This window comes from Rissa tridactyla, chromosome 3 (genome assembly GCF_028500815.1).
Source record: "Rissa tridactyla isolate bRisTri1 chromosome 3, bRisTri1.patW.cur.20221130, whole genome shotgun sequence".
Taxonomy (NCBI): domain Eukaryota; kingdom Metazoa; phylum Chordata; class Aves; order Charadriiformes; family Laridae; genus Rissa; species Rissa tridactyla.
In genome coordinates, this window is record NC_071468.1 from 31576066 (window position 1) to 31597513 (window position 21448).

Genomic DNA, 21448 nt, shown 5'->3' on the forward strand with positions numbered 1-21448 from the left:
GTATCGCTGGCATAAAGTTTTCTACACCATTTTTCTAGGAGAGGCAAATTTATGCAGTTATATTCACAAAATTTATAAATAAAGCAGCCAAGGAAAAATAATTCTGCAATACTGCCTCACATGAGTCAGAGAGATAATATATGCCTCCAAGTTGCTTTAACAGGTATAGTCTCCTAAATCTGATACTATCATTGCCTGAAGGCCTGTAAACTGGCTGCAGTTTGATCACACATCTTTTCAAGAAGGAACTGGCAACATGTGGTAAATAAAAAAAAAAAAAAAAAAAGAATATTTTAGTTATTAAGTTGCTGCCATACCGTAAAACTGATGCTGCAAGAACACAATCATAAAATGCCAGTCTTGTTTATTACAAATTCAGTTGCACAGCTTCTCATGAAACATTTGCTATTGCAACCAGAAGAACCCCTCTGGTAATTTCGTTCCAAGATTTCTTTTGTTTTAGGAGAGCTCATAAAGCATACAGTCCTAAAGTTTCATATTATTAGCACCACACTTCTTTATTTCTACCAAACAAGTTGCATAAATCCTAGTCTCTGGTCTTTATTCCAAATAAACCGCCTGCTCTAAATAAGTCTTTTTTATTACCCAGTATCCATCTATTAATTTCCACATCTTGAAATAAAGTCACAACAATGGTTTCCAATTTTAAATTAAAAAAAATAAAATTAAAACTTGCAAAAGTAGCTCGAGTTGCTATTTTAAAATGAATATTTAATGCAAGATAAACAGCTCTTCTGTTCAGTATTTCTTGTGCAGTCAAGGTTAATTACACAGAACAAAGCCTAGAAATTACTGCCGTTTTAATAGCATTTTACATACACTGTCAAAATACATGATATGCTTAAAATAAAGTGGATACCCAAAGAACTACATTCTACCTAGAAAGCGCGTGTTCCATTTGTAAACAAAGAGGAAATACAGTGTAAAGAACATCAAATTAAAATTGTATCTTAGTTTAGATATTTCTCACCCAGAGAGGACTATCAGAGAGTCAGCAAGCCAGATTTCATGTCCTCTACACCTTGCTCTGTCATTTATTTGCTTTTCAATTTTATTTTTTTTTTATTTTATTTCATTTTTAAGTCAGTTAAACAGTTAAAGTGCCTTTTTTTTTTTTATGCAGAACCCAACTGGGCTCTGGGAACTCTGGAAGGAAGGTATTGAGAAGTTATAAGCATCATCAGAGATGCATTCCATTTCATCAAGCTCTGTAACATATTAACAAGGGCCTGTTCCTGAGAAATACTATGTACTTGCAGTAAGTTTATTGCCACTGAAGTCAGTGGCATGCAGGGAGCATCTCATTCCTTTCAGAAATGGAAACCAAATGCTTTTTATTGCTTGGATCAATAGCTGGAACTCTGAGACCTGGTCTTAATGCTAAGGGAAGCTTTGTTGTTGTTGTTTAACTATATAGTTTTTGGGGGCAGGGGGAAGTAGCAGCATACAGTTTTTCAATGGAAAAGGTGATTTATATAAGTCATATGTATGTTATATATATCTTATAAGTTATTGTCCACATGTTAAGAGATGTACATGATAACTAAAATCAACAGGTACTTAAGACACTCAAGAACAGTAAAGGCTTTTAAGGAGGGACAACACAAAAATCTGCATCAGTGGAAAAACAGCCTATGATAAAAGTCACCAACAACTCCGAAGTCGTACAACTCTCCCTGTTGACAGAAGTAGCTTGTTTTTCCTTTAAGAATAACGTGCCAAAATGCACTGGACCTGAATGACTGCTTGTTGTAATTGTGATGAATTGCAAAAGTTATAGAAAGAGAGGGGAGAGGAAGGACTCCCTACTCACGGCTCAGGATTCCACTGTAAATTTGTATACACCTAGTTCCTCCATGTTTCAAGTTCTGTCTAAAAAACAGAGGGTTTTTTTCCATATGTGACAACTACTGTGAACAATATATTAAACAAGAACATGTGAGATGCTCAGCTACTATTTTCATCTAGCCTATGTAGATAAAAAGAGACAATACCTATATGTATGTCAAAATAGTAACCTGCGTATAATTTGACATTTCAAGAGCTAATCTTATCACTTAACAATAGTAAGATGAAAATTAAATAAGATTTATTACTTACAAAAAGTCATGAGTCTAGGTGAAATGAGATAGAATTAATGATTTTATCTAGGACACACACTATAAATGCTAAACAATGAAAATAATAATTTGGAACAAGCATGTTTATTCTTTGTTAAACAACACATTACATTGTCCTCAGGGCTCTTGCAAATGAGTAGCTGATTATTTACATATCATCAGTCAGTCATCAGTTTTACTCAAGACATCAGTCACATTTGTCTAATATTTTTCTAGACCAGAAAAGATGTTACAGTAAAACACAGAATATCTGATATCTCCCAATATATAAACACATTTAGATAAATTAAAAAGCTACGTATTTCAGCAGTCTATTAAAAAAAAAAGCTAACTCCAATAAGCAAATCATTAAAATGACAAAGAACAGCAGGAGTCAGAGCAGGATTGTTAGTTTAACTCTATTTCACTTTTTTCCTTCAGCAGAAGTACTTCCTATCTACATTACGCGGGTACACTTAAATATTGTATATGCACTCCAGACAGTTCATTATAGGACTGAAAAACAACATTTACTTCAAGGACATCTTTTTGCCCAAATTTTAATGTACTAGTAACCTGTTAAGACCTATGGAGCACACCTAATTGCATCCAATGAAGCCAAATTAATGCTCCTCCCCACTGCCCCATCTCTCCCATGGACGTGCTGTTTGCCATGATTACACGTCCCAGCACATAAAAGACGTACAAGTTCTAGCATGAACGCTGAAATCATTAAAACAGAAATAGTCAACAGGTCTAAGTTTTATTTATCTTTCTTTCAGTGTCTCACTGAGATGTTGCTGGACAAGGCAGTCTTTCCTTTAGCCTTCTCCATCTGAAGTTTCCTTCTAAAACAGAAACTACCGAAATACACCTTATGTAAACAAGCGACTACTTTCCTAAATAGAAGTTACTATAGAAATGCAAAACTTGAAGACATGGCACATTATTCATTAGCAACTAGTGGAGAAAATGCTGTGCATGCTGTGCAAAACAGCAGAGTATCCTAGATGTTGTGTTTTGTTTGCTTTTTGGTTTGGTTTTTTTTTTATTATTTTTTTAACTTTATGTTTCATGATATTATGATCGATGACACTGTCAGTATCGATTAGGCAAAAATAAATGTGATGGATCATACAACCTCAGAATGTTTACTGCTGAGAGTAACTGATTCAACAGTAAAGCTATAATTTTTCTTTTTTTAAAATATTTTTGGCTTAAACCTTTAAACCTATGAAACCAAATAAAAGCGAGCAGTGTAATACGCTCTGCTACACAGCTATTTTTCAGATACATATTAAAAAAAACCAAAACACCCCCCCCTTTTTAGATTGACAGCCATCAAAGGATTTTGTGTATTTAACAGAAAAAAGTCATGAGTGCAAATCACAGAATCCAAAACAAGAATGACTAAGAATCATATGAAATCATCATACAGACGTACATTCATGTTAGTACTATTCTTTCTTAAGAAGACAGACATAATCTAGTAATCTGAAAGCCAGAACAAAAAAAAACCCAAAACACTAAACCAACCCAATCACTGCTACGGTAAATAACTTGGCACTTTTGCATACAAAATTGACTAAAACCTCAAAAGACGAGCTGCTATAAGACTTAAGCCCTGACCTGAAGCCTAAGGAAGAAACCTAACAGTAGAAAGAGGCTGTGGGCTCAGCACTAAAATACCCTTCTTAACATCCTACCATCATGCTTTGTATACTTCTATATTTGCAAATGCACATTTGCTGGTAAATGAATTTTACAGATTATTGCTATGCTCATATTATATGCTCAACAACTTCTCAAATACTTTTCTTTTCAAGAAGAAACGGAAATGGGAAAATAAGGAAGTGTTAAAAAACATATCCAAGGTCCTCTTCCCAGTTTAAGACCACTGCTTGTTCTACATACTATGGGTGGACCACGACAGATAAAACAAGCACCATCATTATGTAATAACCTGCAATTATTTTTAAGGCTATTGAATTCCATTCTTCCTATGCAACGCATAGAATGCAAATGTAAAGCAATAGTACAAATTACAAGCCCTAACAAGGCAGTAAATCTGAACGAAGTCACGCAACATAACTATAAACAGAAAGTCTATAAACTTTCCCACCAGATGCAAAAAAAGGCTTCTAAATTTCAGAAGCTCTTCGTTTTAACTTGTTTTTCTTCAATTTTTTTTTTTTAGAAAATTAATGAAAAAAACCTGTTTCTACTCATCTCAGAAGAGCAAATTAGTAGTTCTATCAAATTAGAGAAAAAAAACACAGAAATTGAGATGACTATTGTAAGATTTAATTTATCAGTAGATGTGGCGGTCCTTTGCTTTACTATTGCATTATAAAAATAAAATGTTTAAATATAAGATAACTGTCACCAGAAATACAGTTCATTGGAGATTATGATTCATATTAAGATCATAACCTATAAAAATCATCAGCTGTGCAGAACGAGCTGTTCCAGTTGACAGATCTTATTAACAAAATCTGCCAATGAATTACAGAAAAAGCTGATTTAAAAAAATTGCTTTTGGCTTTCAGCATATGGAGCTTAAGGTGCTCCTGGCGCTAACATGTTCTATGTGGTTTTAGTGACCAGTTACTACAAACAAATCATGTTGTTGTGAGAAAGTTGTACTAATAAAATTTAGCGAGAATGAAGGCAACTGATCAGTTAACAACATTCAAATATAAAATGTTCTGATTATAAAGCATACTTTTATAGGGCTTTGCCTCCCTTGGATTGCGGGCAGCTGATATTAGAATAAAATCATGAAAGGATGACTAATTAAATCATAGTTTCTGTAAGAATTTCTGGAGCTTCAATGAATTATAGCAGTAACACTTTACTCTGAACTCTCCAATGCCAGAATCAGTAGATTTTGTGGCAGGGCAAGAGGGCTGACCTACTCTGCAAAACTCTGTGACGTTAATAATTAGACTGCAGCAATAAGACTAGCTAAGAAGCACAATGCTTCTATACAGTGGAATAAGTAGGATCTTACACTTTTACCTACGGTGAAAACTGAAACATCCTGCTAAAAAAAAAAAACCCAAGAGCATCAAAGCACAACCCCCAAACCATTACAGCTGACAGAACTTATGTTTTTTAAGCTATTACAGCAAACTAGACACTTAACAATATTTTGTCAACAGTCACTTTTTTTCCTGACTCCACAACTTCCTAAACTGCCAGAAACATTTCACAACGTGAACACCTTTTCTTTTTTATTTTATTTTTTTATTATTATTTTTGGCCTCACTACTTGGAGTTTGCATGCTTCTAGCAACAGGCTGCTATTCTGACACTGGCCACCACACTGGAGAAAAGTTCCTCCGTGGTACCTGGTTGATGAAAAGAGTGGAGAGCAAAAGTAAACCACAGATTTCTGGGCACAGGTTAAAATTAAAGATGCTTAGAGACAAGTATCAATAACATCTCTTCTTGATAAATGTGTTCCACAGACACAGGCTACATTTATTTTCATGGCCTCTAGATCATACAATTTACTGGCTTCAGCTATTACAAACTACTGTGTTCTGAACGCTGCCAGTACTAACTTGCACAGACCCACTTCTAATCTAAAAATCTCAATGGCTCATTATAATTGCATGTTATAAAGTTTGCCTTTAAACTATTAACAGAAGAAACCCAGACAATCTTTGACGATTTGATATTCTGTCCAAGTAATTTAATGCTGGTACAATACGCAATCTAGTGAATATCATACTGACATCTACTTTTAAAACTCAAACTATTTGCTCTGAATGCTTACATACATCTCAAAATAAGGAATACATTACCGAATACAATTCAGGAAGTCAACTTTCTGCCTCTGTCACGAAGTCCTAAGTAGTATAAGATTAATGGCAATCTATGTATTAGCTTAAAAGATCTCTCTGGAAAGCATGGTGAAAGTATTGTGAATTATGAGAACTACGTATTACTTCAGGATTTCCTGCAAGTCTCAAACTGCCAGATTTCCTATTTGTAAAAGAGGTAAAATGACAGCTGGCACGACAGAGATGACAAACTTCATATGATGTACGGGTCCATCATTCTACCCAATATAGAAGACATATATACATTATGGGAAGACAGTCAAATAGCATATACTGCATAATGTTCTATGCTCTTTTGAGAGGTAGCTGCCCAGTATAGTGTAAAACAGTCTAGCGTAAAAAGATCAAGTCAGATCTGGACTCCAAATTCCTTCTTGCCATTGACTTTGTAACCTTAAGATGCTACACATCAGGTTTTGGTTAACCAGCTACCAAAAAAATCAAATGAAGTTTAAAAGCAAAAGAAAATATTATACTTTTTCATAGAATCGTAGAATGGTTTGGATTAGAAGGGACCTTTAAAGATCGCCTAGTTCCAACCCCTCTGCCACGGCCACCTTCCACTCGCCCTGTCCAACCTGGCCTTGAACACTTCCAGGGATGGGGAATCCACAAGTTCCCTGGGCAACCTGTTCCAGTGTCTCACCACCCTCACAGTAAAGAAATTCTTCCTAACATCTAATCTAAATCTCCCCTCTTGCAGTTTAAAACTGTTACCCCTTGTCCTATCACTACACTCCTTGACAAAGGGCCCCTCCCCATCTTTCCTGTAGGCCCTCTTTAGGTACTAGAAGGCTGCTATAAGGTCTCCCCAGAGCCTTCTCTTCTCCGGGCTGAACAACCCCAGTTCTCTCAGCCTGTCTTCATGGAAGAGGTGTTCCAGCCCTCTGATCATCTTTGTGGCCCTCCTCTGGACTTGCTCCAACAGGTCCATGTCATTCTTATATTGGGGGCCACAGTGCTGGATGCCATACTCCAGGTATGGTCTCACAAGAGCAGAGTAGAGGGACAGAATCACCTCCCTTGGTCTGCTGGCCACACTTCTTTTGATGCAGCCCAGGATGCAGTTGGCTTTCTGGGCTGTGAGCGCATATTGACAGCTCATGTTGAGCTTCTCATAAACCAATGCCTCCAAGTCCTTCTCCTCAGGACTGCTCTCAATCCATTCTTCTCGCAGCCTGCACTTGTGCCTGGGATTGCCGTGACCCACCTGCAGGACCTTGCACTTGGCCTGGTTGAGTTTTGTGAGGTTTGCACAGGCCCACCTCTCAAGCCTGTTCGGGTCCCTCTGGATGGCATCCCTTCCCTCCAGCGTGCCGACCGCACCACACAGCTTGGTATCACTGGCAAACTTGCTGAGGGTGCGCTCAATCCCACTGTCCATGTTGCTGACAAACATGTTAAACAGAGCTGGTCCCAGTACTGACCCCTGAGGAATGCCACTCATCACTGGTTTCCACTTGGACATGGAGCTGTTGACCCCAACCCTTTTAGTGCCAATTCCTTATCCACTGAGTGGTCCATCTGTCAAATCCATGTTTCTCCAATTTAGAGACAAGGATATTGTGTGGGACAGCGTCAAACGCTTTGCAGAATTGCAGGTGGATGATGTTGGTTGCTCTTCCCTTATCCACCAACACTGTAACCCCGTTGTAGAAGGCAACAAAAGCCATCTTGGCTGGGACTGATCACCTCCTTATTTTCCATTTTTTCAGAATATTTAGCTCAAATTTTTGAGCTAAACAGCAGAAATACTACTTTTTATACAAGAGTGTTTGTGTTTTGGGATTTGCAGCAATTTCATGCAAACCTTAAGTGCTGTCAAATAAATCAAACTGCTAAATCACAATAGTAAAGAAAACATCCTGGAAAAGGTCTCATTTGACCGTGCACATTATACTTAACTTCTGTTTGTTCTCTACTATAGTTGATTACTCAAACATACGCAAGTATTGCAGCCTTTTCACAGTACTTGGAATTTGGTCTACATCGTAAACAAAAGTTGCACTGACACCTTTTAACAGGCTTCCAAATGATGAAATCACAGTAAGGAAAAACAAAAATATGTTCTTATCTTTCAGTTTGAACTTGAGGATAAACCTTTTCCATTGACAGTGTTACACACAACTGTTTGGCCCCTGGCAATGTGTCTAGACAATGTCTGTTATTTGTTTCAGTTCTGAAAGATATGCACTAAATGTGATGGTCATCACAAAAAAGCTCTTCAGAAAAAACAGGTTTAAAGATTTTTTTAAATTTTCTACAAAAAGAAATTAGGTCTGCTTTGCATATTTCCTTTACACTTGAATAGTAAGAAATTATTGGAAGGGTGCTGGTCACAGCATCATAGCTAAATTGGTCCAAATATTAGCCATTCGCCAGGGCACAACAAGCAGGTACATTAGAATAGGAAATGAATACTTCAAAAATTACATACAAGAAGGTAGGGGTAATCAGGGCACATCTTACTTAGCCAAAACCTAAAAAACCCCATGAAGATAAAGGAAACATACTTAAATGTCTTGTTTCAATAGCATCATCGGCAACATACTCAAGTTCACTCATCTTGTGCAATCATACTACAGTCACATAATCCAGTACAATTTGTAAATTACTGAACTGGAGATACTTAATGAATTATCATTATGATAACACATGTTCCCTAGCTGAACACAACTACGAAAAATGAAACAAAATTTGGAGGAGGTATTTTAGATGCGAAGTCCATTACCTTCATTATTACTGTGGCATACATGGGATCTGTAAAGAGGCACAAATGTGAACTAGAGACTGACTCTCAAAACTAGTATGTACAGTGAATACTTCAATTTATAAAATACTGTGGCAAAACCCAAAAATGTTGCAACCAACAGAAAAGAATTTAAGCCAAAATGAATGTGCTGATTAAAAATCCAACTGCAAAAAAGGGTAAGGGAAAGTATAATAGTAAACAGATACAGACGTAAGGATTTTCCTGAGCCAAAACCATGTTCTTGTCAAGTAAGAGAACCTTAATGAAAGACTTATCAGTAAGGAACCTTGCAGTAGTTTGAGCCACCAGCTTGATTCTGCAGTTGTTGAAACACTTAAAATTTTCATTTATGTCAAATGGATTTGCATAAGAAAACAACGCAAAAGTGGATACAAAGGTCCACATTCAATTCAAAATGTTTGCATTAAAGCATAACTTTGTAAAGGAAAAAAAAATTGAAAGTGTGCTTTCCTAAATGTGCTTTTTCATTGTAAACCAACATTTCTTTTTGAACAGTTCTTTAGCTTGGAAAATAATGATACTTTTTCTTTCAAATGTGAAGGAATATGTCAAGAAAACTTAGAAAAAAAATATTCATCTGCTGCAGCCATTACAAGGGGTATTACATTTCCAAATAAATAACTGAAGAACTTTTACTAGAATTTCAGAATTCAAAGGAAGAGACAGTATACTCTGCATTGCTCTTTGAATCATTTGCACTCTCCTTCATATACTCAGCTATTTTCCTTAAAATGCACACACATGAACTGAATTGTAAATTTGGTGCAGTGAATACCTTTAAAATAACCTGGTAAATCCACCTCTGTGGTCCACAACAACCCAACTTATGCTACACATTCCAATTTTTATTCTTTATAGGGAAAGGAGAATACTCTCACCACCATCAGTACAAAGTTGAGAGAGTAAGATCTTATGATTCTGGAGTGTATTCTCAACAACTCCAAATATTTTATAACACTACAGACCGTTCTCACAGCTTACATCCTCAAATCTGAATATTGGCTTACTGTATTCAGCTTTACAGTCACACTTGTACTGTGATTACCTACTGACATCAATAAAAATTTCAGAAGAGCATTACAAATCATTGGGGTACTAGAAGTGACTGATGAGGCAAAAATAATGGTCTTTAAATATTTCACCAGTTTTTAATACAAGCAGTATTAATTAAACATCAAAAAAGAGGATAGCAGAGAGCATTAACACAGGTTTAGACTTTGCAAATCGTTATAGAGAAGCTACTGCACACTATAAGGCTGGCTACAGACTAGAACATGATTCAAACCCGTTAAATTCTACAGTTAAACATTAAGGTGTTAATACACTAATAGCCTTCAATTACTGACTGCTCTTCCACCTTTCAGGATAATATATTAACCATTATTTCCACTGCATCATTAGATGATCTATCATGTACCGTAATCCAGCAGGTAGCATTGAAGCCAACACAACTGGCAGACATGATGGAAAATAAACTCCTGTTATTGCAACAAATGAAAGATCTATGTATGTCAAAAGTGCATTAAAAAAAAATAAACAGAAAAAAGACAGACATGAACAGCTTAAAAAAAAATATGTTTTTTTTTTTAAAAAGAGCTTTATGGACTTGGAGTAGTCAGAGCATAAATATTTCAACCACAATGGAGCAGCTCCAGTTCTACCTGCCTCTATATTGTTGGCATATGAGATGACATTCATATAACTGATAATGTCAGAATCCAAGGAGCTACAGGCAGCAGGAGTAAAAGGTCCATGCCTGCTACAGAACACTCTCTGTCATAATCCATGCTGGAGCCTGAATCAAACAATTCTCCTGCCATCAACACACACTACTGAAATAAAACAGTGTTTCTTCTCCTATGGCTTCTCATCCAGACTACACATCATCTTCCCTGCACAGACAGTTAACCTGTCGCTTTGCATAGTAGAAGTCTGCATAAAGCAGCTAAGGATTTCATCAGTTGCCCAGCAAGAAGTTGTAAAAATCCAGGCTATTACATACAAAAATACATTAATTTTAAAACTCCAAAGCTAAGAGATTAAGATTTTTAGAAATGTCAAAATAAAGGCAGACTGGGAAAGTTTGATTCTGCTACCTTCTGTGTGTGTCTCTTCACATCACACATGCACGCAAAATAAATACACGTTTTCCTTCAGATTAATGAGTCATTCAGTAGTCAGGGTGAACAACGCTCCAGTAAGCGGTTGTGGAGCACTGACGATTTATCCACAGTATACAACCTTGTTTAGAGGAAGACGGAAGATGTTTAGTGAATGTTATAGGGAATTACAGTAAGGAGGAGTACACTCTCATGAGTTAAAACATTACTCTTTAGAAGCAAAAGTAGAATCTGTTTCTGTCACAGGGTTCCTACACAATGACAGTTACTTACAGAAGTCATACACCACCTTCCAACCTTCAAGTCATGTCACTTCCACAGAGACTGAGCAGGGCTATGAGACAGCCCTATGACTGAAGCTACTGAACGTGTCCTAAAAGTCTTGACTAATTTAATATTGTTCCTGGAAAATACAACAGTTTGGAGTTCTGGTACGAGCAGACAGCGTAGTTCACGTTGGATGTTCTCAGTCTCCTTTTTTCCACAGGGTCTTTCAGAAGCAAATCGCAGCTATCCTGTAGTACAGGTGAACTGTTGCTGCATGCTGCTTCTCAATGCCATCATCCCTAAGAAGGCCTTGGTCAACTCTCTTACATCTGACTGGAAATGTTCCCATCAAGTGAAAAAGACAGCAGCTGGGAGAAGGGCTGCTACCATGGACATAGGAACAAACTGAAAATTTCTGGAGGCTTTGGAGAAAGTTATGAGTGGCTCATTACTCCAACAGCAAGCAGTCTACTGAAGGTAAAGAGATCATAGGATACTTACCTCAGATTACAACCAAAAATTTCAGTTAGATTATAGTTGTGCCTGCCTTTATTTTCATGGTTCTTAGTTCAAGGTATCTAATTGGAGAAACACTGAAGATTCACACTTGCAATCGTGATCTAGCAATAGTTGAAGACAGTTCTAACAATAAGATGAGGAGGAGCTAATCGGATCTACACTGACATTTTCATCTCAACACACTAGTTGCTAAACATTAAGTAGCTGTTCTCCTTTCCAAATATTTAAAAGTAAAAAGCTGAGTAAGGAGGCAGACATACAGTTTAAAGGAAAGATGGGTGTTGGCAACATCAGCTGACTCAAACCTTGCCTGCAGTAGCAGTTCTGACACTTCATCCTGACAGTAATAATAGACAGAGAGAACCCAGATCTCTCACTGCGTTCTCTGAATATAGTAATATTGACATTATGATGGGCTTCCACAGTAACTGCTTGAAAGAGTGACTGTCCCACTGCTGTGAAAATCACTAATTTCGAATTATTCTATGTTGGTAGTTTGTCACAAGTTTTTTTGTTTGTTTGGTTGATTTTTTTTCTCCCTAGCAAAGAAAGAAATACTTATTTCCAACACACATCAATACTCTGCAGTCCTACTTTCTAAAGTATCTGGTCAAATTAACATTTATTGTAAACAATGAAGCAAAGTAATCATCAAAACCTTCAGTTCATGTCACCAGTACTTGCTTTCACTCCCTGTTAAGAAATGGTATATTTAGTTTGCTTTTCTGTTTCTACTATCAAGATTACCAGTATAATTGGACTGCTTATTAAAACCCCAACACTTAAATAGCACGAAATTCCATATATTCATATCAAAGCAGTTTATCTGGAAATACTTAAGTTTATTCCACAAAATAATACCTTAGGTATGGTCAAGAGTTTGCTACTTATTGTATTGTCTAAAAAGCCAGAACCTCCGTGTTGTATACAGTCTTCTACAACAACCCAAATCCTGCGAGGTCTTTCAGAGTGATAGGTGTATATTTACTACCTGGTAAAACAGCATGCAAAACAATAGTACATCTAAAATCACCTTTCCAAAATATAATCCGATCAGGCTTAGAAAGAGTGGACTTTCAAACTCTTGGAGAATTTTTGGAGAGAGAAGGAGGGTAGGAAAGTCAAAATAGTTACTGATACATATTCTCTCACAAATACTGTCAACTTAGACATTCGTTTTACCTTGAGAAGGTATGTAGGAATATTGCTGAAATCTACAGGCAACTTTAATAGGAAGCGAGCTGAGAATTCTCCAGTCTGTGGAAAAAAGATAACACTAATGAGACCTGGTGCCTAAAGCAGAACCACAAATTGAACACTCTGAGGATGAAATATTAACCAGAAAAATGTGTAAGAGCTCATACCAAACAAAAGAGTTGAGATTTAAAACAACATTTCTCAATGGAATTACTAAAGAGGAAAAAAATAATTTACAGATTTCAGATGTCATATGAGAAAACACTTCAAAACCATCACTGCCAGTAAGTCAACAGCAAAAAGTAGTCAGAATACAACAATGTGCATGACAAAAATCAGACCATACTTTGTTAGGCTCTAAATATAGATCTATCTTGGCTCTACTCATTTCCGGACAAAGGTCCGGCGAGACCTGCAAATGGTCTGAAAGCAAAGGTAAAAAACTGACAACTTTATAAGAGCATATAGATAAAATAGAGGCATCTTCACAAACATTGCAGGTATACATAAAAGAACTTGTGTTGAGTAAGGTGAGAATGTATCAAAAGTGTCTTCTGAATAAACAAAGAGGAAAGAACTGAAGTAGAAGGTTTTATATAATTTGTTTTCAGAATTATGTGACTATTAACACCTAGACAACTGTTCACTGAAATTTTGCCAAGCGTCCCATACACATTGCTTTTTTTTATGCATAAAGTGTATGCAAAGGAAATGGAAAGGATTTCCTTTCTGTTTCATCCACTTCCTTAAAACCAGACGTTGTCCACCTGGTTATGAAGCAATGAAGTTGGCCCTTTTTGAAAAACAAATGCCTCCCTGATTTCCTCCATATTAATTTTTTGTCATCTCTATTTTTTAATTCAATAAAGTAGCCATACAGCAGCTATAGTTGTCATGTTGAATTAGCAGTACAAAAAGCGTGAAACATTAATTTTATGCAGTTAAGTACAAAATATTAGGACATCTTGAGACAAGGTAGCAAAACTTTTTTCAGTTTTAACACGGCCCAATTTTTGCACATATATGCTACTTAGTTACGTGATGACATACAATTTTTAAAAAACAGTACTTCGCTTTAACAGGCAATGGGACAAAGACAAGCTGTATGAATATGCAGCATTCATTCTCCCATGGTAACACATATGTACTACTTTACTTTTTCCTGACCATAATCATCTGTATCTAATTTTCACTTTAATATTTTAAATGTTTTGCATAGCCAGACAATGTGAGAAGAAAAATACTTCAAACAAGAAGTGTACAATACACAAATTTTAACAGAGTGCACGTGCATCTATGGTGAATGTGCCTATTGCAATTCTCATTAAGGGTGAATGTAAACACTATACTAGTTTTAAACAGGATCATCTTTATCGTGTATGCAGCTATACCTTGTGATAAGCAAAAGCCTGTAATACGTCTGAAATAATGGAAGCATCCTTTCTAGCAAATGCAGCAGAGACCCACGGAAGAGATGTATAGAATCTTGACAGTGAACATGTTGCCTGGGACCATGTCCAGACAGCATCTGAATATCTCTAAGGATGGAGATCCCACAATCTCTCTGGGCAATCTGTGGCAATGCTCAGACCCCTCAATACTCAAGGGCTTATAACCCACACAGATGTCAGAAGGGTACCGTTTAGGTCACTGCTTTACTACATTTACTACATAGTAGATGTTACCATAAGAACTCCACACAGTTATGGGGACAGCTTGCCAAAGACTACAACTCTTCAAGAGGAAAGCGTTCACAGTCAACTACACTGATATTGACAATTTGACATATGCCTTTGCAATATAGCCAGTACTTTTGCCTCCCCTCTCGATTAGCTGTGCTAATCCGTAAATTGCTTTGAGCTTAGCATAAAAGAAAACATGAGGGTTGTCACTAGCCATATACCACCAGACCACAAGCCTCCGTAATCGTGGAGCCCACTAACTGCAGTGCATATTGATTGGCTGAATAAAATACTGAAGGAAAACAGCTTGCCGATACACAAGCCTGTCTGAGAAAGTACTGGAGGTCAAAGCCAATGGAAACTGGCTTTCCAAAATGAATGGTAAGCTGCTAAGCAGGACAGCTGAGGAATATAAGGGATTGGTTGCTAGGCACATTATTTGCTGTGGTACTGACATGAATTAAAACCGAGGAGGAAAAAATTCTACAGAACTGGATTCCGTCAATTATTTTATGCCTAAATTAAGGAAACATTTCACCCGAAGCAACTAAGCATATATAGAAAAAGATGCTGTATTAGGCAGATGGACAATAAGCAATGCTAGTAGCAGTGCCAATTTGTTTCTTGGTCTATGTATCAGGCATGAACTACAGATAACTCATTCTACCTTCCAGTCACTAAACAAGAAAAAACAAGATCTTGAATGCAATCAAAACCTTTCCAACAGTACTTTGCCAGATATATCATTTGTCAAAAGGGTTTCTGTGACCCTTGTAAGGTTACCTACGTGACAGTAGATTGTAACCCACCCTCCTACTGCCAGCTAGCTCAGAATTGGCCTTAAAATTTGTCCCTGGTAGTCACACAATAGAGGCAAAGTAATTGCACACAGAAACATTATGCAACAAAAAGTGAGCATACCTTAATTTAAAGCCAGACTCTGAAACCTCTCCTGATGACGCTACTTGTGAGGGTAGACACCAACTTTCTGACACTGCATTACTTATACATGGAGAAAAATCACCAACTTCTTGTGCATGTATAATACGAAAACTGCCCTGATGACAGTCAGGGCACTCACTTTTTATTTAGAGTGAAATGGATATTATAGACGGTGCTTGTTGTCTGGACTTAATTTCCAAAAAATGCCGTACAACATTTGCCATAAAATCCAGAAAATTATTTCTGGTAAAATACCAAGTCTGATGAACAGAGATGGCCACTGAACAGATGAATGGCCTCTGATTAAAACATCAGCTGCTCCAAGACATACAAGTAAATACGAACTTGCAGCCTAGATCTTTTATGTCATTCAGTCAATATTATTATGCAATGTATTACTTCCAAAAGCTGGGCAAGGAGCGGTCCCTGTCCATGGTGCTCACCTACCCAACCCCAACCAGCTGGTCGCAGCCAACAGGTCGAGCCAGATCCATTTCTGGCCACAGCACTGAGAGATTAGACAGTTAATGGGCATCTGTGTCAGCTGGTGCTCTGCCAACACAAAGCTACTAAGGCTAGATAATGTTTTGTCTATTTGTCTATAGATTTTGGAGATCACTTCATGAAACTGAAGGTACTGGAACAAAGGTATAAAAGCAAATTTCTGTTCCATTTTGGGACACAGCACTGAATTCAGGCCTCCTCTTCAAACTTCAAACTCATGCACTTAAGATGATTGCTTTCATAACACTGTGCAAGGTTCATTCATGGATGATTATTTCAGAAGTCTGCTGAGCTACTACTGATTCCTGAGAGACAGCAACGACACAAATTTCAATGACTTCTAGGCAGAGGACATAACATGCAGGTTACCTCTTGCATTTCAGATAAACACTGCTGTTATGGTGATCATCAAGACTAACAAGACAGTTGTAAAGGACTGAAAGGAGAACCACACAGGTTAGTTTCGTAGTTTTGAGTTTTAAGACACGCGCAAACAAGCCTCTGTCATGCAGATACCAGATTCATAGAATCTCCAAACAAAACCCTCAGAGTCTTCTTGATAGAGAATGTAAACTTTCAAAACAAAGCACACACTATAGAAACCTCAAATAGCTCCGCAATGATTAAAAGGATTTGCCTCAAAATGTATTTAAGATCTATTTTACTGGAATATTTTTAACTAAGCATTTCAAATGCAAAACAAATTTCTTTATTAGTCACCATAGGCTGAAGAAACATTCAAAAGGCTTTAGTAGATATGGCTTTTCCATAAAAAAGGGAAAAAAACCCTAGTTTTCTACAATCTTGAGTAGAATTTTGGCAGCTGCCAAAAATTATGACAAAATCTCAGTACGGTTCAGAAAGCCTTCTGCATTTAAATAAAACAGTCTGATGATACAGATGTGGCAAATTGTTTGTGATGCAAGCTATAGAGAATAACATTTAAGAACAAATTAATTTCAGTGAAATATTCTGATCTATAGACATAAAAAAGAGATCTGAAATTCTCTGATGAAGAAAATTTTCTTGGCTTAAAATAAAAAAGCCTAGATGACTTGTCTAAGAAAAGAAAAGCAGATGAATATAAGTACTGTGAGTTGTAAAGTAAACAACCTTGCATCACTTAAAACTTCAGGATGGTTAAAGTGACATAAAGCTGAATTCTAGGCCCTGATAACCAGAATGCTGAATTTTCATCAATTTTCAGATGGCATCTATTTCAGAAGATACTGCTTTTGAAGGCCATTGTATCTTAAGAGTACGCTATTGCTGAAAGCAGGAGGGAGACGTGTTCAGCATAAACACAATTAGATATGTCCTGATGTATCTTACTCCAAACTTTCCATGATAAATACATTACTAGCTGAAAAGACCCATTTTTGCAAAGCTTACTCTGTGGCAAAGATCAGTTAAAAATTTTTTTAAAAAAAAATCAAATCACACACTAACCAAAATGTCTACACTGCCAATAGCCTCATTTTAAAAGGCTGAGGTGGTGTACCTAGAGTGTTTCTACACAGCATGGCACATTTCCCTGGCAAAGGGTACAACTTCAGGAAACAGATAAGCCTGACTGTTGTATGAAGACATGGCCCTACAAAGTCACTTCTCTAGCCCATCTGACCTCCTCCTGTCCTTCTGCAGAAAATTAGTTGGGTCTTTTTTCCCCCCTTTCCAGTTTAGGTTCCTGAAACAATTCATCTCAGCTTAGACAAGTGCCAGAGAGATACAGGCAGCTGCAGCTATCAATGAAATCAACTCAATTGTAATGTGGAATCACACCCTAATACATCCTACCCCTAAGCAGGCTGATTTGCCCAGGCGAGGTATCATAGCAACACCTGTTATTCTGCCTCTCAAATCTTCAGCGATAACTCACGCTTCCACATAACATTGAACTGTGCCCTGTAAATACTGCACTGACTTTTCAACAGTTTTTAAAGTTTTCATCTATAAATCAGATGAACTAACATCAGGTTGAAAAACAGTTACTCACCAGGAAATCTGGGTCAACCAAGGTAGTGGAATACCAGTACAAAACAGGGAATGCAGAAAGTGAGCTGGAGTCAAATAGAAGTTTTCTCCATTGGAAACATAAAGCATGGAGACCCACAGAAACAACTCAAGTTTTCCAAGGCAAGAGCTGTATTTATTAAAATGAAAGGATCACTAAAAGCATTTTAGCAGAAACATTCTTAATAGCTTACCCAGTTGTTTTTTTTTCCAGCATAGATTTCCATGTTTTCTCCATACTGGGGCTCTTCAAGTAAAGTCTGATATTCAAACATGAGACGAGAGCTTTCACGTAATCGACTGCACTGAAATTGGTGATACTGCTGCACAAGCTCTTTCACAACAAGCAGGAGGCATTCGGGGTTTGAAGGATTCCAAGAAGCTAAATTCTGTTGAATTAGAAAAGAACAGAGACCAAAATCGTTTGCAGCAACAGAAAGACAAGCACTCATACCAGAGGCGCAGATGCATGGGGAAGCTTTGTGACAAAGCTAAACCATATCAAATGCAAAGGTTGTATCATGCTTTGGAAGAAAACCAGGTCAAACAGCAAAAGCAAACCTTAATGTAAAATAAGTGTCCATACAGGGACCTACCAGAAAACTGGTAACAGGGCTACTACCAGACACAGATAGGCCCAAATTACCATTCTGTTCTCCCCCAAAATTATGATGTTGCATCTGAGAACTTGTAAAGTTTGAATTCAAGAAATTAAAACTGATGAGAAACATACAGGGATCAGGTAAGTACAACCCCGCACAGTATCTGATCCAAAAAGCAGTCAGCCAAGTGAATATGCTAAATTAACAGCAACTACAGAAACTACTCTGCTCCACTATTCAAATAGTGGGTACAGTATTGACAGCGGCGGAGCAAATGGGTTCTCTTCTGTTGCCTCAACCTTGTGCTTTACTTCACCTTGACTGTCTCTTCACTAGAGTTACCTTGACTCATCCCTGTAACACAAATGCCATCCGTACACAAGTCTCTTCAATGTGCCTGGCAGAAGCTTTTATTACAAGTTGACTGTATATGAAGAAACACAGTTAAGAGAAATAAAAATGTTAATACAATGAAGATAACTGTGTCAGTAGCACAGTAGTGATGTTATCTCTCAGTTTAACTACTTTCACATTGGCTGAGAGCAGTCTTCCATGCACAGTAAGATTTACTCAGGAGGTTTTCTGTGTTACAAACCATACCTAACATGATCAGTGTTGCATGCCTACATCTGGTTGACCTAGAATGGATTTATGTTAAGGGCAGATGAGAACTCACCCTGTACTCCATGCTGATAGGACATGAGACAGTTCTGATGCAAAAGCCCACATGCTTTGTGCTGAAGTCCTCAACAGGTCTTGATACAAGCTCAGGGCATGTTAACATCGTCATGCAGCTTTTGGTCAGCTTTCAGTATAACCAGTATTATTCTGAATTTCTGTATGTCACATGAACATATGACAACAAACTAGCTGCAACGGGTTTTTAAATTCTATGGATTGTACATTTAACATTAAGATCCTTAGAACTGGCAAAGATGTCTGTATTTTACAAAAAACTCAATATAGTAGCTTCAAATAAAATTACTTAGCAGTATCTGAACCCAAAGTGGTTACTTTTGTCCTGGAAGTTGCAAATATTTCATTAGTAAATTATATGCATAATTTACATTCTTTGGCAAGGACATGAAAAGCATTAGCTCTTTTTTACCTTGCAGTGGAAAAACTGCTTTGGTATGCACCATTTTCTACAATGAAAGGACAGAAAACATTTCTGTGCTTTGAAGAAGCTAACTTAAGACCGCCTTGTATTCAAACACATAAAAAATTACGTTCTTAACCTAGGTTAAGTAAATGAATGAAGCTGGATAAAAACCAGGTCCCCGAAAATATACAAGCTATCCATATTTTGTGTAACACCAAGACTAATAAATACAAGTAAACAGGTTGCAAAAGAGGTTGTCGAGTCTCTGTCCTTGGAGATACTCAAAACCCCACTGTACAAGGTCCTGGACAGCCTGCTCTATCTGACCCTGCCCAGGCAGGGGTCTGAACTAGGTAGATGGTCTCTACAGGCTCTTTCCAACCTCAGTTTGATTTTTTTGATTCTGTGAAGGGGTTTACAAAAAACTCAAACAGAAACAGAGGCTCTTATCCAGGTAAGACTCCATAGTACTGACCCGAAAAGAAATTAGAGAGATGTGTACAAATTTTATCATCTGATACTCTGGAAAGGCAGATAGAAAGATTAATCAATTATTCACCAGGCACCATACCATCAGCTGTACAATGAAATCTAGTCGTAGCCTAATCTCTAACTATGTGGCTATTTCTTTTAAAAAGGCTTATAATTTTTATTATATCTGATGACTGTAGTTCATGATATATCCCTTTGGAATGGTTTTATACAGACTTCAGTATGTGTGTATGATGACTTAATACTTCAAGCATTTATCTTTACACAACTTTGTATTTGTTTCCCTCCATATTAAGATGTTATCAAAATTAATTTCTCATTTTCAGCATCATCACTTAAAACACACAAACCAAATTTGCCAGCGAAAGCAACATGAAATATCTATTCCTTCCTTGAAAATCTTGCCTTTTTTGCAGGAAAAAAAAAAATCTATAATGTTTACTAAGGCAATTTTATCTCAAATCTCACCACATGTTGTTTTTCCTGAAGTTCCCAATCCTGGAGGGGATCAATTTTAAGAGAAACTCAGCTACATTCTACCCATCCCCTCCAACCCTTCTCATTTAAGTTAATACCTACCAGAGAGGCAAAGAAATCTGTGTATGCACTATCTACACACAGAAAAGAGAGACAAAAATAAAAGAAATACAATCTAGGAATACAATCCTTTTCCTGTCTCATAAACATGGTTTTTAGATCACTGTCATGACTTTCAGCAACACGATTCACGGTTTTTGAATGACTATGGCTGGCAGCGCTGCATTAACTGTCTATGTATTGCTCATTCCTGTGATTAGAATGAAAAACATACATTTCTGTCATACATAAAAAAGAAAATGGTTGGGGGAAATTCATTCAGAATTTTCATTCTCATTCTTCAGAAACATAGACATTGTTCTTGCTTTGACAAAAAAAAAAAATTTATAATCTTAGAGTGTGGATGGAGCACTTAAGGGAACACTTACCTCTACAGTACAGACTTGAAAAACCCTCATGTTTATATAATTTACAGATTCACCCAAGACTGACAGGCTCAGCTGAAGAAACACAAGAGGACATAACTGCTGATCACAATTCGCTTTGTTTTACATGGATGAATGAACAGTTCAATGAACAGCTACAGGGTTAAACTGTACTACTATTCTCCTGCCCACTATGATTCTGGTAGAAAGGGCTGCCCAGCGTGGCTAAGATACTATCCTTGAACCTCTGCCTTTAGAAGCTACCACAGTGTCACAGACTCCACATTTGACCATGACTTGAA

The 21448-nt window shown here is 37.1% G+C and overlaps 1 protein-coding gene across 1 annotated transcript in view; it reads right to left on the minus strand.

Annotated features, from left to right (window-relative positions):
* The window catches only part of BABAM2 (BRISC and BRCA1 A complex member 2), a 178351-nt gene that overhangs the window by 105996 nt on the left and 50907 nt on the right, over positions 1-21448 (minus strand). Inside the window, exons 5-6 of the mRNA XM_054196545.1 lie at positions 18183-18377; positions 12833-12907 (exon numbers count right to left, since the gene is read on the minus strand). Of these exons, the coding sequence (XP_054052520.1) occupies positions 12833-12907; positions 18183-18377 (270 nt within the window). The remainder of the gene's footprint in view (positions 1-12832; positions 12908-18182; positions 18378-21448) is intronic.